The sequence below is a fragment of the Staurois parvus genome, unplaced genomic scaffold (assembly GCF_062004578.1).
Source record: "Staurois parvus isolate SC_StPar_1 unplaced genomic scaffold, SC_StPar_1.0 ptg000420l, whole genome shotgun sequence".
In the NCBI taxonomy this organism is placed as follows: Eukaryota; Metazoa; Chordata; class Amphibia; order Anura; family Ranidae; genus Staurois; species Staurois parvus.
This window is the reverse complement of record NW_028318216.1, coordinates 4,055,112-4,076,644: the sequence shown is the minus strand read 5'-3', so window position 1 is coordinate 4,076,644 and position 21,533 is coordinate 4,055,112. Positions and strand designations below refer to the sequence as shown.

At 39.9% G+C, this 21,533-nt stretch overlaps 1 protein-coding gene across 1 annotated transcript in view; it reads left to right on the top strand.

Moving 5' to 3' along the window:
* The first annotated feature begins 1,001 nt into the window (after positions 1 to 1,001).
* ANTXR1 (ANTXR cell adhesion molecule 1) overlaps positions 1,002 to 21,533 on the top strand; it is a 279,215-nt gene continuing 258,683 nt past the window's right edge. The window contains exon 1 of the mRNA XM_089687210.1: positions 1,002 to 1,398. Within this exon, the coding sequence (XP_089543336.1) occupies positions 1,244 to 1,398 (155 nt within the window). The 5' untranslated portion in view covers positions 1,002 to 1,243. The remainder of the gene's footprint in view (positions 1,399 to 21,533) is intronic.

Here is a 21,533-nt window from a genome sequence, read left to right as displayed (position 1 = left end):
GCTGTTTTTTTTATTCAGCTGGAACTGGGACCTTAGTCAAGGTAGAGGGAATTATGAACAGTTCCAAATACCAGTCAATATTGACACAAAACCTTCAGTTTTCAGCTGAACATGAAGAGGATCATCTTTCAGCATGACAATGACCCAAAGCATACATCCAGATCAACAAAGGAATGGCTTCACCAGAACATGGTTAAAGCTTTAGAATGGCCCAGCCAGAGCCCAGACCTGAATCCGATGGAAAATCCGTAGGGTGATCTGAAGAGGGCTGTGCACAAGAGATGCCCTTGCAATCTGACAGATATGGAGTGTTTTTGCAAGGAAGATTGGGCAAATATTGCCAAGTCAAGATGTGCCATACTGATAAACTCATACCCAAAATGACTGAGTGCTGTAATAAAATCAAAAGGTGCTTCAAGAAAGTATTAGTTTAAGGGTGTGCACACTTATGCAACCATATTATTTTAGTTTTTTATTTTTACTTCCCTCCACCTAAAAGATTTCAGTTTGTTGTTCAACTGAGTTGTACAGTTTATAGGTTACATTAAAGGTGGAAAAAGATTTATCTTTGTCTCATTTTTTTTAAATCATAGAAACCTGGCATTTTAACAAGGGTGTGTAGACTTTTTAAATCCACTGTACAGGTAAGCTTTATTATAAGCTTACCTGTAGATAAAAGTATAAAAATAAAGTTTACTACCACTTTACAAAAATGTTCCTATTCAATTTCTAAGCTAATTTCAGTTACATTGAAAACTGCCACTTTTGCTGTATGCCTGACTCTTCTCAAATGGCATATGAATAGAATTATTATTGTTAAATATATAATTTTAAGTATGAGTTGCTGCTTCATTCAACATGCCTGCATTCTACACAATAGGCACAAGATGTCAGGATTTGTGCTGTGTTCATTCTTTGCTCCCACATCTAACAAAAAAAAAAAAGAAAAAGAAAAGCTTCTCTGCAGGTTTAGACAAAGCAAGTTTGTGAAGAAGTTTTGCATCCCAATAAAGTGAGCACAGCAGTGCCTCCTCTGAGCTGCATGTTAATGTAATGCAAACTCTTGACAAGAAGAGGAAGACTGAGATAAGAGGGGGAAGCCACACAAACCCTAAAGTTCTGGAGAAGCTCTGGAGAAGAAGCTCTGAAAGTCAATCCCAAAAGTGGAGTGCAGCTTGAATTCTTCAGAGTGGATTTCACATTTTCAAGAGAAAAGTTTCCTGCTGGTTTCTTAAAGCTTGGAATGGCCATGCTTGAATTTGGTGTCTTCAAAGTGGGTTTAAAAGTCTTTTTCTTCTTCACTGCATTTCTTCTGGTCTGCAATGGTCAAGGTGAGATTGCACCTAATGGAAGACCCGCCTGCTATGGTGGCTTTGACCTGTACTTCGTATTAGACAAGTAAGTGCAGAACTAAACCTGGCACATTCCAGAGCTAATTTACATCTTGATCAAGTTACTTATATATCATGATGAGCAAAAAGATGAACTACTGGATTACCTTTAGTTTTTTTTATAGCTAAATCAAGGTCTAACTGAATGATTGTTGTCCAAAGAATGATAAGGGATATTTAATTTGCTCAGACTGAATACACTGTAATCATGTCCTCAGCTGCATGACCTACATTTTGATAGCTTACTGATGCATTTCAGCAGCTGGCCCAAAACCAGCAGCCAAAGCAAGTCTGCTGTACAAATCCCTAGGTAAACTTTAACCTGATGTTGGCAGTGGAGATATTTTCAGTGACCAACCACTATGCATCTGAAAGATTTTCGCCAGAGTTAAGAACAATGGTAATCAGTAAGCCATAGCAATTGGTTAGAACTCAGCTTGCTGTAGTCTACAATAGACCATCTAAGGCTGCTTTCTGATTAGCTACTATGGGTTACTGCACACTGCTACTCTTTGTGCATGATTGCATTACTGAAGAAACCTCCTTGACTTTATAAAATATCTGTTTTGACATAATGTTCTACTTAAGTCTGATTTGGTCTGTATGAGCATACAAATCAACTCAAAGGTCACAGAACAATGGGTTTTTCAGACTAGTGAGTAGGTGTCACAAGTTTTGCAGTTCTTTTTATGGCAAGCCAAGCCACCTGCTTTAATGAACCAATATGTAAGTTGTCTGGAGCAGTTGCCTTCATAGATGAGGGATCACAAAGCTGAGCGCTGTCAGCCACATATTCAGTAGGAAGCTGCCTGCAAACTCAGATGCACAAGTTACAAATGGCATACAGATGTGTGCATAGAAAAAACAATATACGTAAGTCACATCTGAATAGGTGACGCTTAAATAAAACAGACTAACTTTCTCTCCACACTTTGCTAAGCTCTTTAAAAGTAACAGCCTCAAAAAGAACAACAGGGTAGGTTGTGTACATAAAGAGGAGCAAAGAGCTTGGATTTGACACTACACTAGTATGTGAATCCAGACCTAGCTCACAAAAGAAGAAATAAAACATCTGTACTGGCTGGCAGACAGCTTATGGCAATTTTACATTCATACTGGATTATTGAAAAAGGTTGTAAAAAAAGGTACAGTAACCCAGAGCAGTCCCTCAGCTTTCACCTTTTTGATTGCTACATTATTTTTATTACATGGTCCAGACTGTATGGCTGCCTATAAATCTATGGAGGACAGTTATACTTAATTAAACAGACCTGCATACTAAATTGAGTGGTGCCTTCCTAGTGTACGTTACCCTTGATTGTTAAAAATTAGTAGACTGGTAATGCAAATTCCAGGTATCAAATTCAGTCTTCTGCTCCTGGAAACAGCCAGCTTCTGTTTATATGAGGCTAATTGACCATGATTAGTCTAGTAATATCGTCATTAAGTCATAAGTCTTTTTGTTTTTGAATGCATTCCTTCCACACAGAGGTGGTTAAGTAAAAATTGCTTACTCTTCCCAAAAAGCAGGTTGTAGACCTGAACTGGCTTCAACACCTAAAAGGTATAGGCTTTTTCTTTGGACAATCATTTATGCTAAGTCCAGGAATCAACCTGACTTATATATCAGGAATAAAATATTTGAACCTGCAATGGAAAGTAGACTGAACCATTCAATCAGTGCATACTTAGTCACATATGATTGTTGCACAAGTACATGTTCCTTCATGATCATTGAACAGATCTTAATCATGCAAGATTGTTGTTTTTATAAAAGATCTGTCTGGTTGTAGCCCCATTTGTTTCAGAAACAGGCCATTGATTATTCTCTAAAGGTTGTAGCTACAGGAAGTGTAAACATTATTCAGACAACTATACCTGTGCATGCAGCCATTAAGCACATCCTTTTTAGTGTCATGTCAGGATAAGCAAAGATCTCAACAGTCAATGCACTTCATGCTGTTGACACCTCTGCTGACCACCCAAGGCCTAGCAAGACTCCAAGATTTCACACAGTTTATCCTGGGCTCTTGTCTTTTAAGTCTAGATCATCAAAATTGAAAGGGCCAGGTTTTCCAACCCATATCCTTCATCCATTTTCCTAACATCAATGCAGTAATTCTTCATTCATCCTGTGGTGGGTGCAGGAGATCATTCCATCCCAACATAAATCAGCTTCTGCTGTCAGGTTTATCCCACCCATCTTTATTTTTACAAACCTCTGTCACTTTAACATATATGTTTGCATATATTATCCGTAACTCTGTCAGTAGACTACAAGATCTTCTGGTCCTTAAGGTGAACTTTTATCCAAACTTTGGACATTCAGATATTTCAATATTTTTAACAAACATTAATTGAGTTTTGAAAAAAGCCTTCTGTGACATCTATAGCTGCCTTCAGATATCATGGGATGATTCATCTTCAAATTTCACTACAGCAGTTGTTTAAGTCCCACTCTCAATAACTCTGTTGAATCCGCTCCCCCTTCTAACAGGAAACTCCACAGTCTTCCAGTCTTTTAATTTTTTATATAAGTACAGAGCAGTAGCTATGGTAGGGTGGAGCAGGGGAAGCTCAGTTGCTAAGAGAAACACTTGAACTTCATTACTTGTGCTGTGAATTTTGAGGCTGAGTTGCTCCACAATGACTGCAGCTGCAGAGGTCATTGAGGGCTTTTTGTGGTATTGTCCACAATTTCATGTTAAAGTAATTGTCAAGTGCTTGCTACAACTTTCACTTCTGACTTCTATGATTCACATGCAAAAATGCTTCCCTTATGCACAACACAAGTAAATGTTAAGAAAAAAAAAGCTTTTCAGCATTCTACATTATTACTTCAACAAGGCCTCAAAACTGCAACCAGAATTTTGGCAGCTTAAGACCAGTCATAGGCTTGGTTCCCACTGCTGCACATGTTTTACTTGTTGGTCCGCTGCAGTGCCATTCATGCTTAATGGTGCCCTAATGCACCTTGCTAATGTAAATGTGCTGCAGTGCACCACAATGCACAGTAATGCACTACTATAAACATTGCATTATAAAATAAAGTGTATGCACTTTTTTTGCGCAATATTTTGCAGTATTTTTTTATTTATTTATTTCATTTACTTATATAGCACTGTCAATTTTACGCAGCGCTTTACATATATATTGTACATTCCCATCAGTCCCTAACCCTCAAGGGGCATACAATCTAAGGTCCCTAACTTACATACATATACTAGGGCCAATTTAGACAAGATCCAATTAAGCTACCAGCATGTCTTTGGAGTGTGGGAGGAAACCGGAGTACCCGGAGGAAACCCATGCAGGCAGAACATGCAAACTCTAGGCAGCTGGTGCCATGGTTGGGAGTAAGCTGCCTATTTAAATTAATAGGCTGCCACAATGCATATTACAAAAAAGAAGAAAAGAAAGAAAGTGCATGCATTACCAAAGTGCAGCAGTGTGAACCTAGCCTTACATAGGAAAGTTAATGTATCAAGATTAAATTTCTGTTCATGCTGCAAACTCCATCCACAGAAAAGTATATTTATAGCACTTTCATAATCCATCCAGTGCTAGGCTCAAAAGCTTCTCCTTGAAACGCATAGATTCCTCTGGATCAGTGCTAACGGAGCTCATGTAGCCAAAGGCATGAAAGAATTAGCTGAGACAGCTGTTTTCCCCTCTTACAGCTGAGTTTGCCTGTATTCCTGCTGCAGTGATCTGCCAGCTGTGCTCATGGAAGATATCATAGAATTTCTGTCCCATGGCGGTTTTAGCAGTGCTGTGTTGAGAGACTGTGTGTCTGCAAGTGCTTTGTTGCTATTGTTTTATTTCAACCTCACTTTCAAGATCAAAGGATCATGAGTCAGCCTTCTACTGATACAATTTATTTTCTGATAATGATTGTCCTGGCTTTATTTCACAGCATTCTACTGTGCTAAAAGAGATTAATCTTGCCACTTGTCCACAATACAAGCTCAGGGCTAAGCTTCCAAACCTGTTCTATACTAAGCAAGCATTAGTATATTGATGAGTGGTAAAATTGGGGTTTAACTAATGCTAATAGTAAAGTAGCCACCGACTGGAGAATTGTGTGTGATAGTGCTAGATTGCTAGAAATAAAAGTTGATTTCAATGGATCTACCTTAAAGTGATTTTTTTTCAAGGAAGCAGATCAGTGATTGAGATCAATACGTAGTATAAGTGGACCCTTTTCTGGTCCTAGCCTGCTACCTTTGTGATAGTGACTCGCCAGATGGTAAATTCTTAGGTGTGTACTGAGGAGTGCCTGGTAAAAAAGTTTGTCTCACTTTTTAGAGATTTTTTTAAAATATTTAATGGCTAAGAGCATTAAATGCAGCCCAGGGGCGGACTGACCATTCAAGCACTCGGGCACTGCCCGAGGGCCTAGGGTCAGTAGGGGGCCCCATGAAATGCCCCTCGTACCTTTTTATAGGCTTTTTTGGGTGTGCTTTGAGTGTGGGCAAGGACACAGGGGCCCCATGATCCCCTATTGCCCAGGGGCCCCATGAGTTGTCAGTCCGCCCCTGATACAGCCAACACCTTTTGGGGGAAAAGAGCCTCTACCTTTTTCAAGGCTGGAGCGAGCAGCCAATGTTAATGAAGTCACGACCGGATTCACTGGGGGACCTGCTAAGGCTTGATGAATAACTTCTATTGACAGCACTAAAGGCAGCCGGCTGTCCTCAGTACACACCTAAGAATTTACCAGGTGCAGACTAGAATAGCAATTGAGAGCCAGGATCAGGAACAAAGTAAACCTTAAAGGGTTGGATCACCTTTACCTAAACCTGCCTGTACACATAAGGGACATCTGTGGATAAAACAGGCTGTGCAGCTTTCACCAAAATTAAATAATGCCCCTGCTATAGGTGCAGGCTCTTTATGTACCTCATGAAGATTGACTGGAAAATTCCCAGGATGTTGCTAGGATGTTACTAAGAAAGGCCCAACTACTACTGTTTACCTTCACCATCAAAGGAGAAAGCTCAAACCACCTCACATGCACTTTCTCTCCCCTGATTTAGTAGCTCTGAGCTCAGAATTTAAAGCGGAACTATACTCACTTCCAATCCCACGATGCACTGTCCCAGTGCTCCCCGCCTAGCTGTTGACATCTTCGGGCTTCTGGGTCTGCCACTATCATTGGCCGGGCAGGGATGACATCACTCTCGCACATGCGCGGGAGTTCCTCCAAATTTGGCATTGCCGAATTCGTACAGTGAGCTGCCTCTGCACGGCTCACTGTACAAGGGTGGACAGATAGGTGGGTAGCTTTAATGAAGAACAGACAAAGCATGTCTCTTCTGCATTAAAAATCCTGCCTGTCCGCCCATTTTTAATTTTTATCTAAAGTTCCACTTTAAGAGCTCACTCTTGTGATGTTGAAGGTGAAGAGTAATAGTTTGGCCTCCCTTAGCAATTTCCTAGTAGGAATTTCCCAGTCAGGCTTGAGGTACATACAGTAAATGGCACAGACCTAAGCTGCACATTTTGTTTTTATCTACAGACACCTCTTATCTGCATAGCCAGTTTTTTGCTAAAGGTGTACCCTTTAAAGTGAAGCTAAACCCTCCTCTACTTTACAGACAAGGAAGCTGCCATCTTGGCATCTGCTGATCTACAGTTGCCACGATGTTGCACAGGTGATCATTTATGTAACCAGACATTTGATGATTTGCCAGTTTGGTTGAGACTACAAAAAATGTGACAGTTGTTTATGGCATGCTCTAATTTAACTGTTTCAGGAAACATTCAAATTGATGGGTTTAGTTCTGTTTAATTAAAGCGCAATTAAACCCATTGGTGTAACTGTTTCCCAAAACAGTTACATCGAAGGCATACCAGGAATGATAACTGTCACATTTGTTTGTGCTCTTCACTGAACTGTCAAGCCATCAAATGGGTGGTGTCATAACTGATCGCATGTACAGCCAGGGCTGTGGATAAGGGGGTACCACCAGTCCTACTGTACGGGACCCAGGCCAGCAGGGGGGCTCAGGCATCTGGGTGAAGAGGATGTGGGCAGGGAGGGTGATCAGCACAGCAGGGGGCAATTAGAGCCAGCTGATAGCCAGCTTCTTCTCCTATCCCGCTGGCTTTCAGCTGCAGTAGAGAGAGCCATACAGGGGATCCAGTCCAGTAAATGGCTTTCAGCTGCAGTAGAGAGAGCCATACAGGGGATCCAGTCCAGTAATTGCCCAACCCCCCCCCCCACCACCACCACCACATTCATCACTCTCCCTGTGCACAATACCTTTCCCCTGCTGCCTAGGCCCCCCACCCTTACAATGCTGCTGGATTCCCTCCTCTCCTTTCCACCAGCAGCTGCAAGCACAGTGCCAGCTGCAATAGGATCCTTCAGGATGGAGAATGGAGGACGGGTCCAGTTACCAGCCCCTTCCTTTCCTGTATGAACACAATGAATGATCGATACACATCGCTCACTGTGTTCATTCATAATTGAAGCATAGTAAATTGTGTTTTTTGTGTTGAGGAAGGAGGCCCTGTCAGGTTGGCTGTATGGGGCCCTGTGATTTCTAACAGCAGCCTTGTGTGCAGCACCATAACAACTGCAGATTAAACAGACACCAAGATGGCAGCTTCCTTGACTGTAAAGGAGAGGGGGGTTTAGTTACGCTTTTAACCCTTTTTATTCTCTACACAGCCCATTAAGCCTTGCTTCACACCAGTGAGGCTTTGAAGTCACTCAAAGTCAACTGTTCAGTGCAATGTCATTGCGGCTTAGTGATACTCTGTGCAACTTCATTTAACAGATGTCAATGCAAGTCGCAATGAAGTTGCACTGAAATAGTACAGGAATCTTTTTGCAAAATCGCAGCGACTTGAGTCATACCGATTTGAAGAGTTCTATTGCCGCAAATGGGATGCAACTTTGAACCGTCAAGTCTCATGACAAGTCACACTGGTGGGAACCAGGGCTTAAGAATATATCACTGGCCTGCCTCATGGTAATCTGAAGTCCTTTCAGAACTTTATTTGAATTTCTTATAATTGCTTCTTTCATGAAGGCTTTCTCTATCTACATTGTTTAATCTTTTTCATTAAGAAAACAATGTAGTCAAGACATCGTCCTAGATGAAAACTGTCTAAAGGCCTGCACTGGAGGAAAGTCCCTATAGATCCATGCTGAAAGTAGCAGCTTTTTACAGAAGGCAGCCAAACATTTTATCATATTATCACATTTTACATGTTTGTATGTCTCTGATCATTTTGATAGTATATTATCATTGTCCTAGTGGGAAACATCTGAAATCTGACCCTTACCGCTCAGCTAGGTCATTTCTTTGCTAAAGGGTGTGATTTCGCAAATAAAAATGTCCTCATTGGAGACATTTTTGTCAGAAGTTAAAGTCTGTCTGTGTCCCATTAGGAGGATCTCTCTTCTCTTTCTGATCTGTCACTCATCACCTGGAAAGGAATTGAGAGGAGATCTCTCTCATGGGACATAGATAGCAATCAAATCCTGAAAAAGGTTAGTCTAACATTTGACAAAAAAGAAAAGAAGACAGAATGTTTAAGGCCTCATGCACACTGGGCCCAGCATCTCTAACCGCCTTTCCTCCTGGCAGGAATAAAGCAGCTTAAAGTGCCTAAAGCCTCATTTAGGCATGACAAGGGTTTGAGCGTTCATGCATTCCATTGGCCAGAATATTAATTTATTCTGGCCATTCGATTGAGTGAACATTTAACACTTTTTTTCTAATACGCCTCTAATATGACTGTAAATACTTATGTGTGCATGGGCACATAGGCTAACATAGGGGTTTATTTACTAAAACTGGTGCACTCAGAATCTAGTGAAGCTGTGCATGGTAGCCAATCAGCTTCTAACCTCAGCTTGTTCAATTAAGCTTTAGCAATAACATTTGTAAGCTGATTGAAATGCACAAGATTCTGAGTGAACCAGCTATAGTAAATAAACCCCATGGAGTCTTTTAGAGGCCGACATAAAGTCAAACCTCCCTATATGTAGAGTTGTTTATGCCCATTGTACATGAGACCTAAGAATTTTAAAGAAATTGAGGTGAATTTTACCAACTGGGTATATGGATCGTATTAAAATGTAGTCTAACTCTTCATTAAACTAAAAAAAAAAATGTTTTCGCTTGAGTTGGGCTTTAAATAACTGTATGAATGCTCAGGTTGTCCTTATGCTTCCTAGAATGAACATTTGCTTTGCTGCATTTGTCTACAGTGCAGCAATGCTTCTTGCATTATGTGTTAAGGAGGAACATCAGACACCTTTCATTTTTTTCTGGCCCCATAGCACCCACATTTTCATTATTATTGAGCAGATGTCCTGGTGGGGCTCAGTACATGCCCAGGAGATTTCCTAAGCATACGCAAATATTGCAAACATCCATAACAGCCGTCTTAGCGTGCACAGGGAAAGCCGTGCATGTGCGGGAACCTGAGTGTGCACAGCAGCCCTAGAAAGGGTGGGCAAGGGGTCCCAAAAGTTATTCTTGCCTAACCGAAAAATGCTTTGCAGCATAAAAAATCTTTTAAATAATAAAAAAAAATCGAATCAATATCAAAATGAGAGAGAGCGAGAGCGGTGAGGAGGCATGACAGAATTAAAGTTTGTTTAGGGTGAAGGTCCACATTAAATATGCTTTTACTTATTTATTTGTAATTTACCCGATGTAAACTATTGGGCAACGATGTCGAAAAATATTACAGAAGTGATAGAGCTCTGGAAGGAACAAAAGTTGGCTGATAACCATGGAAGATGCAATGCAGCATCAACACGTCTACCAATTATTTGTCCTTCCTGACCTTGAGGCTGCATTCAAACTTGAGTGCTTTGTGGCTTGAAGCTCCAAAAAAGGCCAAACTTAAAAAATCAAATGTTCTCTATGGTGCCTGTTGATGCAAAAAAGTGTGAACAGGCACCGTAGAGAACAATTGTTTTTTTTTAAGTTTGAGCTTTTTTGGAGCTTCAAGTTCCAAAACACTCAAGTGTGAATGCAGCCAGAAAGTGATTTCAATGAACTTTCCATTGATTGATACAAGACATGAAAGTGTGGGAGTTGCCAACTTTTACTGGCACTGCCATCTAGTGGAATGAAAAGGCACTTAGACAGACTTCTGTTTAATAGGCTCACAAGTAATAAAATATTTCCAATCAGTGACACTGACTGCTTCCGATCATGAACTGTAGATATTTTTCTGTATGATACTAATCCTGATAATCTTAGCAGGATATAAAATACCGTGTATATCCATCAGATTAAATGCTAATTCTTCTCAGCCTCCCACACAAATTAGAGACAGAGTTTGTAAACAGAGGAGACCATCTCTGGATGCTTAAACCATTCCGGTTACTTAAAGAGAATGGATCCAAGATGTGAAATGTAATCTTCTCCCAATCCCGCAGTTACGTAGGTCCCTATGCATTCAATTACTCTGCTCAAGATTATTTAAAGGCACACTGGTTTGGGTTTAGCAGGGATGTATATTAGAACTGACTTTGTGAGATGATGTCAAACTAGCTATAAGGTGGTCCCTATTGTTATTTCCTGCCAAAAGAGTCCCATCTCGCAATATTGTGGTTCTCTGGGCACCTCAACTAATAAAAGACTTCTAGAAAGTTATTTTAGATTCCAAAGGGGGAGTAGCATATAAGGAAAGTTATTCCCAAACTGAAGTCCAGGCAGTTAGCTGGAAACTTTACTGCATTTGTGCTGAAGTGTTTAAGTGAGTGTCACGCCAAGAACTGTTTTTCTAGTTTTGGATAGAGCAGGGAATTGTGTCAGGGCTTTACTACTATCCAGGGCTCTGTTAGAGAGATTTACCCTCACTTCCTGTCCTGCTGACAACCTTTTACCAGACAGAGGTAAAGGGGAACACTCCTGAAACAACACAGACAGAAACAAAAGTGATTTTTTTTTAGTAAAATTGGGGAAAGCTATAACCCCTGTTAGATTGTATTTCTCTCTGTATCCCTGATGCAGATTTTTCCCCACTTCTTGTCTGTCTGGTCAGCAGGACAGAAAGTGAGGGTCAACAGAGCCTCAGACACCAGTAAAAACTAGACAGGATTTCTAATCCTTCCTTACACCATTGAATACTAAACCACAAAAAAGTTTTGGTTTAACGTGTTTACTGTTCTTACTGAGAATGAACCCGAAAGAAAGCCCCAAATTTCAGATTGTCAGCAGAACAGAAATAGAGAGAAAATCTTCCAATGGGGACCCTGGTGACAATCGGGGCTTCCCTCAATTTGGAGGGATTTCCTTTCACTTCCTATATCTAAGGGACATAAGTCTCCCTTATTCTATCCAAAATGAAAAAAAGGCCTTTAGTTCTATTTTAAATGCTTTGAGCTACCCCCGTCCTGCCCAGGCCAATTTTCAGCTTTCAGCACTGTTGCACTTTGAATGACAATTGCGCAGTCATGCAATACTGTACCCATATGAAATTTTCATAATTGTTTTCACACAAACAGAGATTTCTTTTGGTGGTATTTAATTGCCACTGGGTGTTTTATTGTTTTGAGCTATAAGCAACAATTGAGCAAAAAAATTTGAAGAAAAAAAAAGTTTTTCTTTGTTTCTATTTCTAAAATTTTGCAAACAGGTAATTTTTCTCCTTCACTGATGTGCATTGATATGATTGCACTAATAGGCATCACTGATGGACACTGATAGGCGGCACTGATGAGGTGGCATGGATAGGCAGCACTGATGGGCACTGATAGGCAGCACTGATGAGCTGTCACTGATGATGCTGCACTGATATGCAGCAATGATGGGCACTGATAGGCAGCACTGATAGGCGGCACTGATGGGCAGCACTGATGGGCACTGATGGGTGGCACTGACTGGTGGACTGGTGGCACTGCTGGGCACTGACTGGTGGCACATCTGGGTGGCACTGCTGGGCAGCACTGCTGGGGGGCACTGCTGGGCACAGGTGGGTGGCATTGCTGGGCAGCACTGATGAGGGGCACTGCTGGGGCGGCACTGATGGGCACAGGTGGGTGGCACTGCTTGGCACTTGTGGGTGGCACTGCTGGGCACAGGTGGGTGGCACTGGTGGGTGGCACTGTTGGGCACTGATCATCAGGGCACTGATCATCAGGGCACTGATGATCAGTGCCAATCTGTTTTGACAATTGCCGGTTATCGGCAGTACTTTCCTCACACTGTGACAGTGTGAGGAAAGTGCAGCCGATAACTGGCAACTGCATTTACCCGTTGATCTGCTGTGTCATTGGACACAGCTGATCATGTGGTAAAAGGCCGCTGTGATTGGCCTTTTACCACATCACGTGATCAGCTGTGTCTGTAGGACACAGCGGTCATGGAGATTGCTGAGTGCACGCCGCATTATATATGCCCTCCCAGAACTGGACAACCGTGCTGTAGCCATAATTTGACTATAGCGAGGTTGTCAAGTGGTTAAGGAATGTTTACATGCCTTGTAATAGGAATAAAAGTGTTAAAAAAATAATAAAGGGACAGTGTAAAAAAAATGAATTAAAAAATATAAAAATTTTAAACAGCTCACATCCCTCCATGCTTATGTACAGAAGTGAACACATATGTAAATCATGCACGCATTTGTAAACGGCGTTCACAGCAAACATGTGAGGTATCGCCTTGAACGTTGGAGCGTGAGAAATAATTGTAGTGCTAGACTTCCTCTGTAACTCTAAACAGGTAACATGTAAAAATATTTAAAGCGCCGTCATTCCACGAGGGTGCACAATTTTAACTGATATGGGAGACCCTATTAGGAATCACAGGGAGAGTCACCTATATTACAAATCATAGTATTCTTGCTAGCAATGTAAGCCGGTCAGCTTGAATGAATGGGATATGGAACCTTTTGGTGTGGAAGAGAGCAAAAGCCCAATCAGCAGCTGGATTTGCACACACTGACGTATGGCCAGAGTAGACATATGACAGGTATATACTGTTCCTGGGGGCCCAATGACATGGGAGGCCCTATTAGGACACACAGGGAGAATCATCTACGTATCTTAAATATCATGGTATTCTTGCTAGTAATGTAAGTAGGCCAATTTGAGTAAATGGGGTAACCTGGTGGTGTGGCAGAGGGAAAAAGCTCAATGAGCAGTTGCATTGGCATACACCCACATATTGTAGACATACAACCAGTGCATATGATTCTTGGGGTTCATCTATCTTAAAAATCATATTATTGTTGCTAATGATCTGATGTTTTGGCAGAGAAAAAGGCTCCTTCGGCACCTGTATTTGCAACATATTGGGATTGATTTAGTAAAGTGAAGAGTGCAAAATCTGGTGCAGCTGTGCATGGTAGCCAGTCAGCTTGTTCAATTAAGCTTTGACAAAAAAACTGCAAGCTGATCTGTTTCTATGCAGAGCTGCACCAGAGTTTGTACTCTCCAGTTTTAACAAATCAATCCCATTGCTGGTGCTTTCTGTGTTCATGTTGGCTGGTATTCTGCATTAAACTGTAGCATTACCTCCAAGTAAGGTTACTGGGGTAATGAACAGTGGGAACAAATGCAATAGAAAAATAAAACCAAATATAAACATAATTGGGGCAATACAGATCTGACCAACAGATAGACCATTAACCACTTTAAGTCCGGACACTTTTACCCCCTTCCTGTCCAGGCCAATTTTCCCACTTTGAATGACAATTGCGCGGTCATGCAAAACTGTACCCATAAGAATTTAGCATTTTTTTGAGACAGATAAAGCTTTATTTTGGTGGTATTTATTCACCACTGGGATTTTTATTTTTTTGTTGTTATATAAATGAAAAAGTCCAAAAACTTTGAAAAAAATTTGGAAAATAAATAATCTTTCTTCATAAATCTTGGCCAAAATGTATTCAGTTATATTTTTAGTAAAAAAAAAAAAAACTCAAATTAGTTTATAGCCAAAAATTATAATTTAAAAATTTTTTTTTTACATTTTTATTTTATTTTTTTATATTATAATTTATGTTTTTTGTTTTTTTTTACATACTGTCACCCTAGCAGTACAGTGTCACCATGGTGACACTGTACTACTTGCGGGGGGTGATGAAAATTTTTTTTTTTTACACTGATTGCTTTTACACCCATAAAGGCTGTAAAAGCAATCATTTCTCCTTCTCTCTGGCTGCATTCTTGCAGCCATTGAGAAATACTGTGTGATTTGTGATTGGTCACAGCTTGTCACATGTTACAAGGCTGTTGTGAATAGCCTTGTACCATGTGACCTCTGTGATCAATCACAGATTTCACATGTAGTAAGCAATGATGTCAGAGGTGACATCTTGCTTACTACTCTTCATGTGATCACTGATTGGCTAGTCAATGATCACATGATCGGGACCTCACACAGAAGTCCCGTACAACGATTGGTGTTCCACTGTGTCCAGAGGATACAGCGGGCACCGGATCGCGGTGCTGCACGCTCCCAGGGAGCATGCACAAGCAGAGGATGGGGAGGCCATTTATAAACAGCCACCCACCCCTGCACTGCTCCCTTCTTTACATACATGGGCCGGATGGGAAGTGGTTAATAAGTAAAACCGGTAGATTAAATCTAAATATTGGCTTTATAATTTATGATACAGCTCAAATTACAGTAAAAGACTGAAATAAAATGAGTTGAACTTTATTAAAACTGTATTGATTGGGATTGGACATACTGGGTATCATTTACTATAACTGAAGAGTGCAAAATCTGGTGCAGCTCTGCAGAGAAACCGATCAGCTTCCAGGTTTTATTGTCAAAGCTTAGTTGAAAAAGCTGCACCAGATTCTCAGTGCTCCAATTTTAGTAAATCTTCCCACTAGGTACTGAACATGAGGTGCTCAAAGTGGACTTTAGGTGGAACAGAAACCCACATTAAAAATGGATTGCGGGATATGGAAATGGACTAGTAAGGTGGGTCCAGATCCATCCTGTGACTTGGATATGCCAAACTGCTGAATAAATAGATCTTCATAGACTCATCATTAGCTGTAGGAGGCAGAGACGGACTGACAACTCATGGGGCACCCGGGCAATCGGGGATCATGGGGCCCCTGTGTCCTTGCCCACACTCAAAGCACACTCAAAAAAGCATATAAAAAGGTACCAGGGGCATTTCATGGGGCCCCCTACTGACCCCAGGCCCTCGGACAGTGCCCGAGTGCTCGAATGGTCAGTCTGCCCCTGGTAGGAGGAATTGAATTCAATGTACAGAGTCAGGAACTCTTACTGGGAGATCTTACCACTGTAGTCCTCAAGAGATAAAATAACCCAGTTTTCGAGTAAACCTATTGGAGTCCTGCTATGACTAAAATACACTCACTGGCCACTTTATTAGATGCACCTGTTCAATTGCTTGGTAACACAAATTACTAATCAGCCAATCACATGGCAGCAACTCATTGCTATTAAGCATGTAGACGTGGTGAAGACGACTTGCTGAAGATCAAACCCAGCAGCGGAATGGGGAAGAAAGGGAATTTAAGTGACTTTTAATGTGGCATGGCTGTTAGTGCTAGATGGACTGGTCTGAGTATTTAAAAAACTGCTCATCCATCTACTGGGATTTTTACACACAACCATCTCCAGGGTTTACAGGAAATGGTCCGAATGAGAGAAAATATCCAGTGAGCGGCAGTTGCATGGGTGAAAATGCCTTGTTGATGTCAGAGGTCAGAGGAGAAAGGGCAGATTGGTTGCCACAATATTCAGATGGTAGGGTCAGAATTTGGCGTAAACAACATGAAAGCTTGGATCCATCCTGCCTTGTATCAACGGTTCAGGCTAGTGGTGGCACTAGCAAGGTGTACCTAATAAAGCGGCCAATGAGTCAAGTGGCCAAGTTTTTTGTGGACTGATGCTTTAAATAAAACAGAAAAGTATAATAAAATATATATTAATTATTGTATTATTGCCAGCTTGGAGTAATGTTTTGAAATCTACATTATTAATCCATCTCTACTCTGGTGTTAATTTGCAACAAAACTTGCCAGATCATCTAGGTCAGTAAAGGATAACTGCAAAACACAGCCTAAATATGTTTATTTACTGCAGTGGGAAAAGAGAAAATTGGCTGCACACAGGAGACAAATGTCAAATGTCAAGAAATATAAAAAAAAATCTGTAATCACATAGTAAATATGATCATGGAAAGACATTCACATTTCTGTTTGCCACCAAAGTCTTTTTGTGTAACCCACTGCAGCCTATCAGGATATTTGAAGATCTGATCAGTTATGGCAAAAAGAAACAATAGAAATTAGAAAAAAGAACGTCAGGTTTTTTAATATACTGTATTCTTTTTATCAGCCAGAGTCTGCGTTCCCAATTGCTCTTTTATATGATATACTGAATACCCTGATATAGACAACAAAAGGAATTGGTAAAAAGAAACATGAACAATTGAGTACTGTCCGTGATACTTTTTTTATTTGCACTAACATACAATTTTGAGGACAAGCTTTCGGGGAATGTCCCCTTCTTCAGGTCTAAGCAGTACTCAAGTAAAAAGAACATGAAAGATGTCCAAAGTCTTCTGGGATAGTTATGCCATGCAATAAATCTAAAACACACAGTGCATGCACCACAGAGTGTCATTAGGGGTCTGGCTGCAAAAATCCAGAGAAGACAGCTGGCTCCCAATGATGTAAGATGAAAAGATGGTGGCACAGGACCTGGCATACAGCTCTGGAGCTGCAGCTTACAAGCAGGACAATGCTGGATTTGCTGGGCATGAGTAAGTGTTTGAGGATAACCCAGTAAATTGTTAAGAGGAGAAAGAAAAAAATAGCTTGGGGATGATGTTCCTCTATAAATAGTTTAATTCATCATGTAGCTCTAAGCACTTTTCCATATAGTGCTGACATAGCGATGCATGCAGTGTTTGTGATAATGTTTTGTAATATTCATTTTTGGAGACTTTCTTTATTTCTATATCCTTTGTTATTGATTTCAGAGTCCCCTCCTATACCCTTTCAATAATAATTATTTGTCAGCATTCTGGAATAACGCTTAGATGCATTGCTACAGATGAAAAAAATGAACACAGGAATGCTTCTTGTTCCAGAGTTAAATCTGACCAGTGATGAGGTCATTCTTTGAGAGAACGCCAAGTAAAATATATAATTATGCCCAAACTAATCACTGACATAAACCATTCAGGGCTTGCTCCATCCCACTGACGTTCAGCACATCTCATCTGTTTCCCATTGGGGTTTGTAGAATTAAGTGCGGACCCCCACTGCAACTGTTAACCTCTGCTCTGCTGAAATAATACATTTGTAAAAATTGGTGTATAAGTACCTGCCAAAAATAAAGTGATGTAACTTAAGATAAGGAAATCTTTATAACTGTGGTCTGCAGATTTATAGGTTGGAGAGTTTTGTAGTTAGTATGGATTGTGTTGTAGCCTCCCCTGGTGGTAAATAAAATACTCCAGAGCATCCGCCAACAGACCCCACAGGCTTTTTTTGGATGGGGGTTGGCTCTGTGACACCCTCTGCAACTGGCAGCAGAGTTCTCATTTAAAGTAAAACTGTAGGCAAAACTTTTTTTTAAAATTTTGGATAGAATAAGAGAGGGTTATAACCCCTTTTGGATTTTTTTCACCATTTGTGTCTCATTTCAGAGATTTCCCTTCACTTTCTGTCCCATAGCCAAACAAGAAGTTAAAGAAAATCCTTGCAAATTAAGGGAATTTCTTGGGGACCCCCGGGTGACCAGAACTAGTGTCCCTATTGGAAAATTTCCTGTTCAGATATTTTATTGAAAAGTTTTACAGAGCAAATACAAGAATATAGTCAAATGCAAGAGAAATTGAAAGCCATTCACAGGCAAAATACAATAAAACGAGAATAAGCATTAATATCAGGTAAGCTGGTGGTTCGAGTGCACAGGTTTGGATGTGGCAAGGTAGAGTGAATCGCCCCATTGGGGCGTTTGAATACAAGCCTCCGGAGGGGCAACAGGACTGCACTCCCAACAGGGAGGTACCCGGGGTGCACATGTGAGAACTGGGAGAGCACTAACACAAATAATCAACAACTCTGGATAAGGGAGGACCTGTGACCTCAGCAAAGCTATTCTGTAAAGAGTGAAACTAAGCTCCCCATCGGAAGATTTCCAATCTATTACTTTTCTGGGGACAACCTAAAAATTGGGATTTTCTTTTACTTTCACTTTCAATAATAATGGTAGACAGGACATATAGAGCGGGTGAGTCTCCTTAACTGGGGCACAGACAGCAATAAAAACCCAGCAATCATTCTAATGCCCCTCCACGCTATATAAAACTTAACAAAAAAAAAAATTTTTGCCTTTAGGTATACTTTAAAATCAAAACTACCAATGATACTGAGAATCACAATTCTGATGCCCAGTGACTTTATTTTATTAGATTGGACTTACTCTGCAAAACCAATGGCCAGCAAACTATAATTACGTTTTTTTCTTTTTTATTCTCGTCTATTTTACTGTTGCTTTTTTTCTCAATAACATGGTTTTTAAATTTTAAACAAGCAAAATTACATTAATAAAAAACCAGTTGACAGTCAAAAACAAATAGGAGACATTTGGACATTGACCAAATTTGGACATTGAAAAATACATGTAAAAGACAATATCAAAAAGTAGTACATAACTTTATGATGGGGGTTTGGTGTTTAAAATAAAGTTAAAGTAGAAGAAGGAGATTACGTACACTTTTGCGTAATGTGATGGGGAAATTAGGTATGACCAATTTTACTATTGTCTTATGTCTGTTTTTCATAATGTCTTCTCTAATGTTTTTCTTTTTTTATGAAAACAATTTTAAACTTAATTAAACTAAACTAAATCTCTGACTGTTCTAAATAAAAGTTAAAAAACTTTTGTCTCTTTGAAGTAAGCTTTGAAATTTAACTGTTACATTCCTGCCTGGTGTAGCAGCAAGTGTAACATACATTTCTTTTCATTACTGTTTGCATGTAAATGGTTGACTGTGTAGTTAGCTTTCCCCAGTGATAATCACTCTTAAGTCTAGAACACACGATCAGAAAATCATACAAAAAATACCGCTTTGGAATCGATTGTACGATAATCTGATTGTTAGTACACAGCTTTCATCTGGAATAATTATTAGAAGGGACAAGCACGACATTTTTCTCATATGATACCAGATCATATGATTTTCATTTAATCAGTACAGTTTTCGTCTGAAAATACAATAGAAATACAATACAATACATTAAATTGCTGAATTAGCACACTCTAATTCTAAATTACTAAAATGTGCCCAAGAAAAAACACTCACTTTCACCCTTGAAAGCTAAACAAAAATTATAAAGTCTTTTTCTTTCCCAAATTATATCAATAAATTGAAAAAAGAATCATAAAAATATAAATAAATGTCCTCCTTATCTAAATGACCACAGGTGCAATTCCAAAAGACTATAGTCCTCTTTTTTCTTCCAAGAGAATACCTCTCTTATTTTCAATCTTCAAGTAATGTCCAAATATTCATATACCTCAAAAAAACAAAAAAGCTCAACATAGTGTGTTATCCTTGTGCTATTCACAGTGAGTCACATCAAACACTAAACTTTTGCATGTGAAAAAAAAAAAAAAGGAAGAGCATATATATAAATCCTAAATTGTGAAAACACTCTATCTGTGAACACTGCAATAAACAATAGTGATCCACTCAAGGGACAAGTGCTATCGTACTCTGTGAAAAACTTAGTGTTATTATTTTAACCCACTGCACAAAACCAAACAACACTCCAACTCGTGTAGTAGTGGATAATTACCCCAATAATGTTTCAAACAGGCTTGTCAAAACACATAAGAGATGGCATCAAACTTCCGAGTACAGATCAATCCTGGGATTCCTCCTCCACTATCCACATAAGTAACTTGGCAATTAGAGAAGGTACCATCTACAGATCACATCACATAAGGGAACCACCGCATGTTCCCACTTCCAAAATGGCCGCGGCTGCACTTCTGGAAAACGTCATTGCGTCAGATGTCACGTGTACTGACGCGTTTCGTCACTTCCTGGACTTTTTCAAACGTCACTACACATCTATTAGAACTTTACAGGAAGGGGGGAAGACAACAGGCGGGCACAAGAACCCCCCACTACAACACATATCCCATACCGTATAAGTCCAGGAAGTGACGAAACGCGTCAGCACACGTGACGTCTGACGCACTGACGTTTTCCGGAAGTGCCATTTTGGAAGTGGGAACATGCAGTGGTTCCCTTATGTGATGTGATCTGTAGATGTGTCTCTATGATGGGGAGCTGATATCTGCAATTTTAAATGTAAGTTGCCAAATAAATTGTTTATACTCTATGGTACCTTCTCTAATTGCCAATTTACTTATGAGGAGAGTGGAGGAGGAATCCCAGGATTGATCTGGACTCGGAAGTTTGATGCCATCTCTTATGTGTTTTGACAAGCCTGTTTGAAACATTATTGGGGTAATTATCCACTACTGCACGAGTTGGAGTGTTGTTTGGTTTTGTGCAGTGGGTTAAAATAATAACACTAAGTTTTTCACAGAGTACGATAGCACTTGTCACTTGAGTGGATCACTATTGTTTATTGCAGTGTTCACAGATAGAGTGTTTTCACAATTTAGGATTTATATATATACTCCTTCTTTTTTTTTTTTTTTCACATGCACAAGTTTAGTGTTTGATGTGACTCACTGTGAATGGCACAATTTTCCTTTTTGTATAAGGATAACACACTATGTTGAGCTTTTTTGTTTTTTTGAGGTATATGAATATTTGGACATTACTTGAAGATTGAAAATAAGAGAGATATTCTCTTGGAAGGAAAAAAAGGACTATAGTCTTTTGGAATTGCACCTGTGGTCATTTAGATAAGGAGGACATTTATTTATATTTCTATGATTCTTTTTTCAATTTATTGATATAATTTGGGAAAGAAAAAGACTTTATAATACAATACATTACATCACTTTCAAATTTTTTATTCTGTCATCTGTCATACAAGAATTTTCGTAACTTTAGTAACCTTTTCACTTTCAACATGAGACTAAGCATGCAAAAAAAAAATGGACGATTGTTCGTCTGATATTCTCATCATGTGTACAGGGCCTTAGTTTGCCAGTGCTTAGATTATTTTCC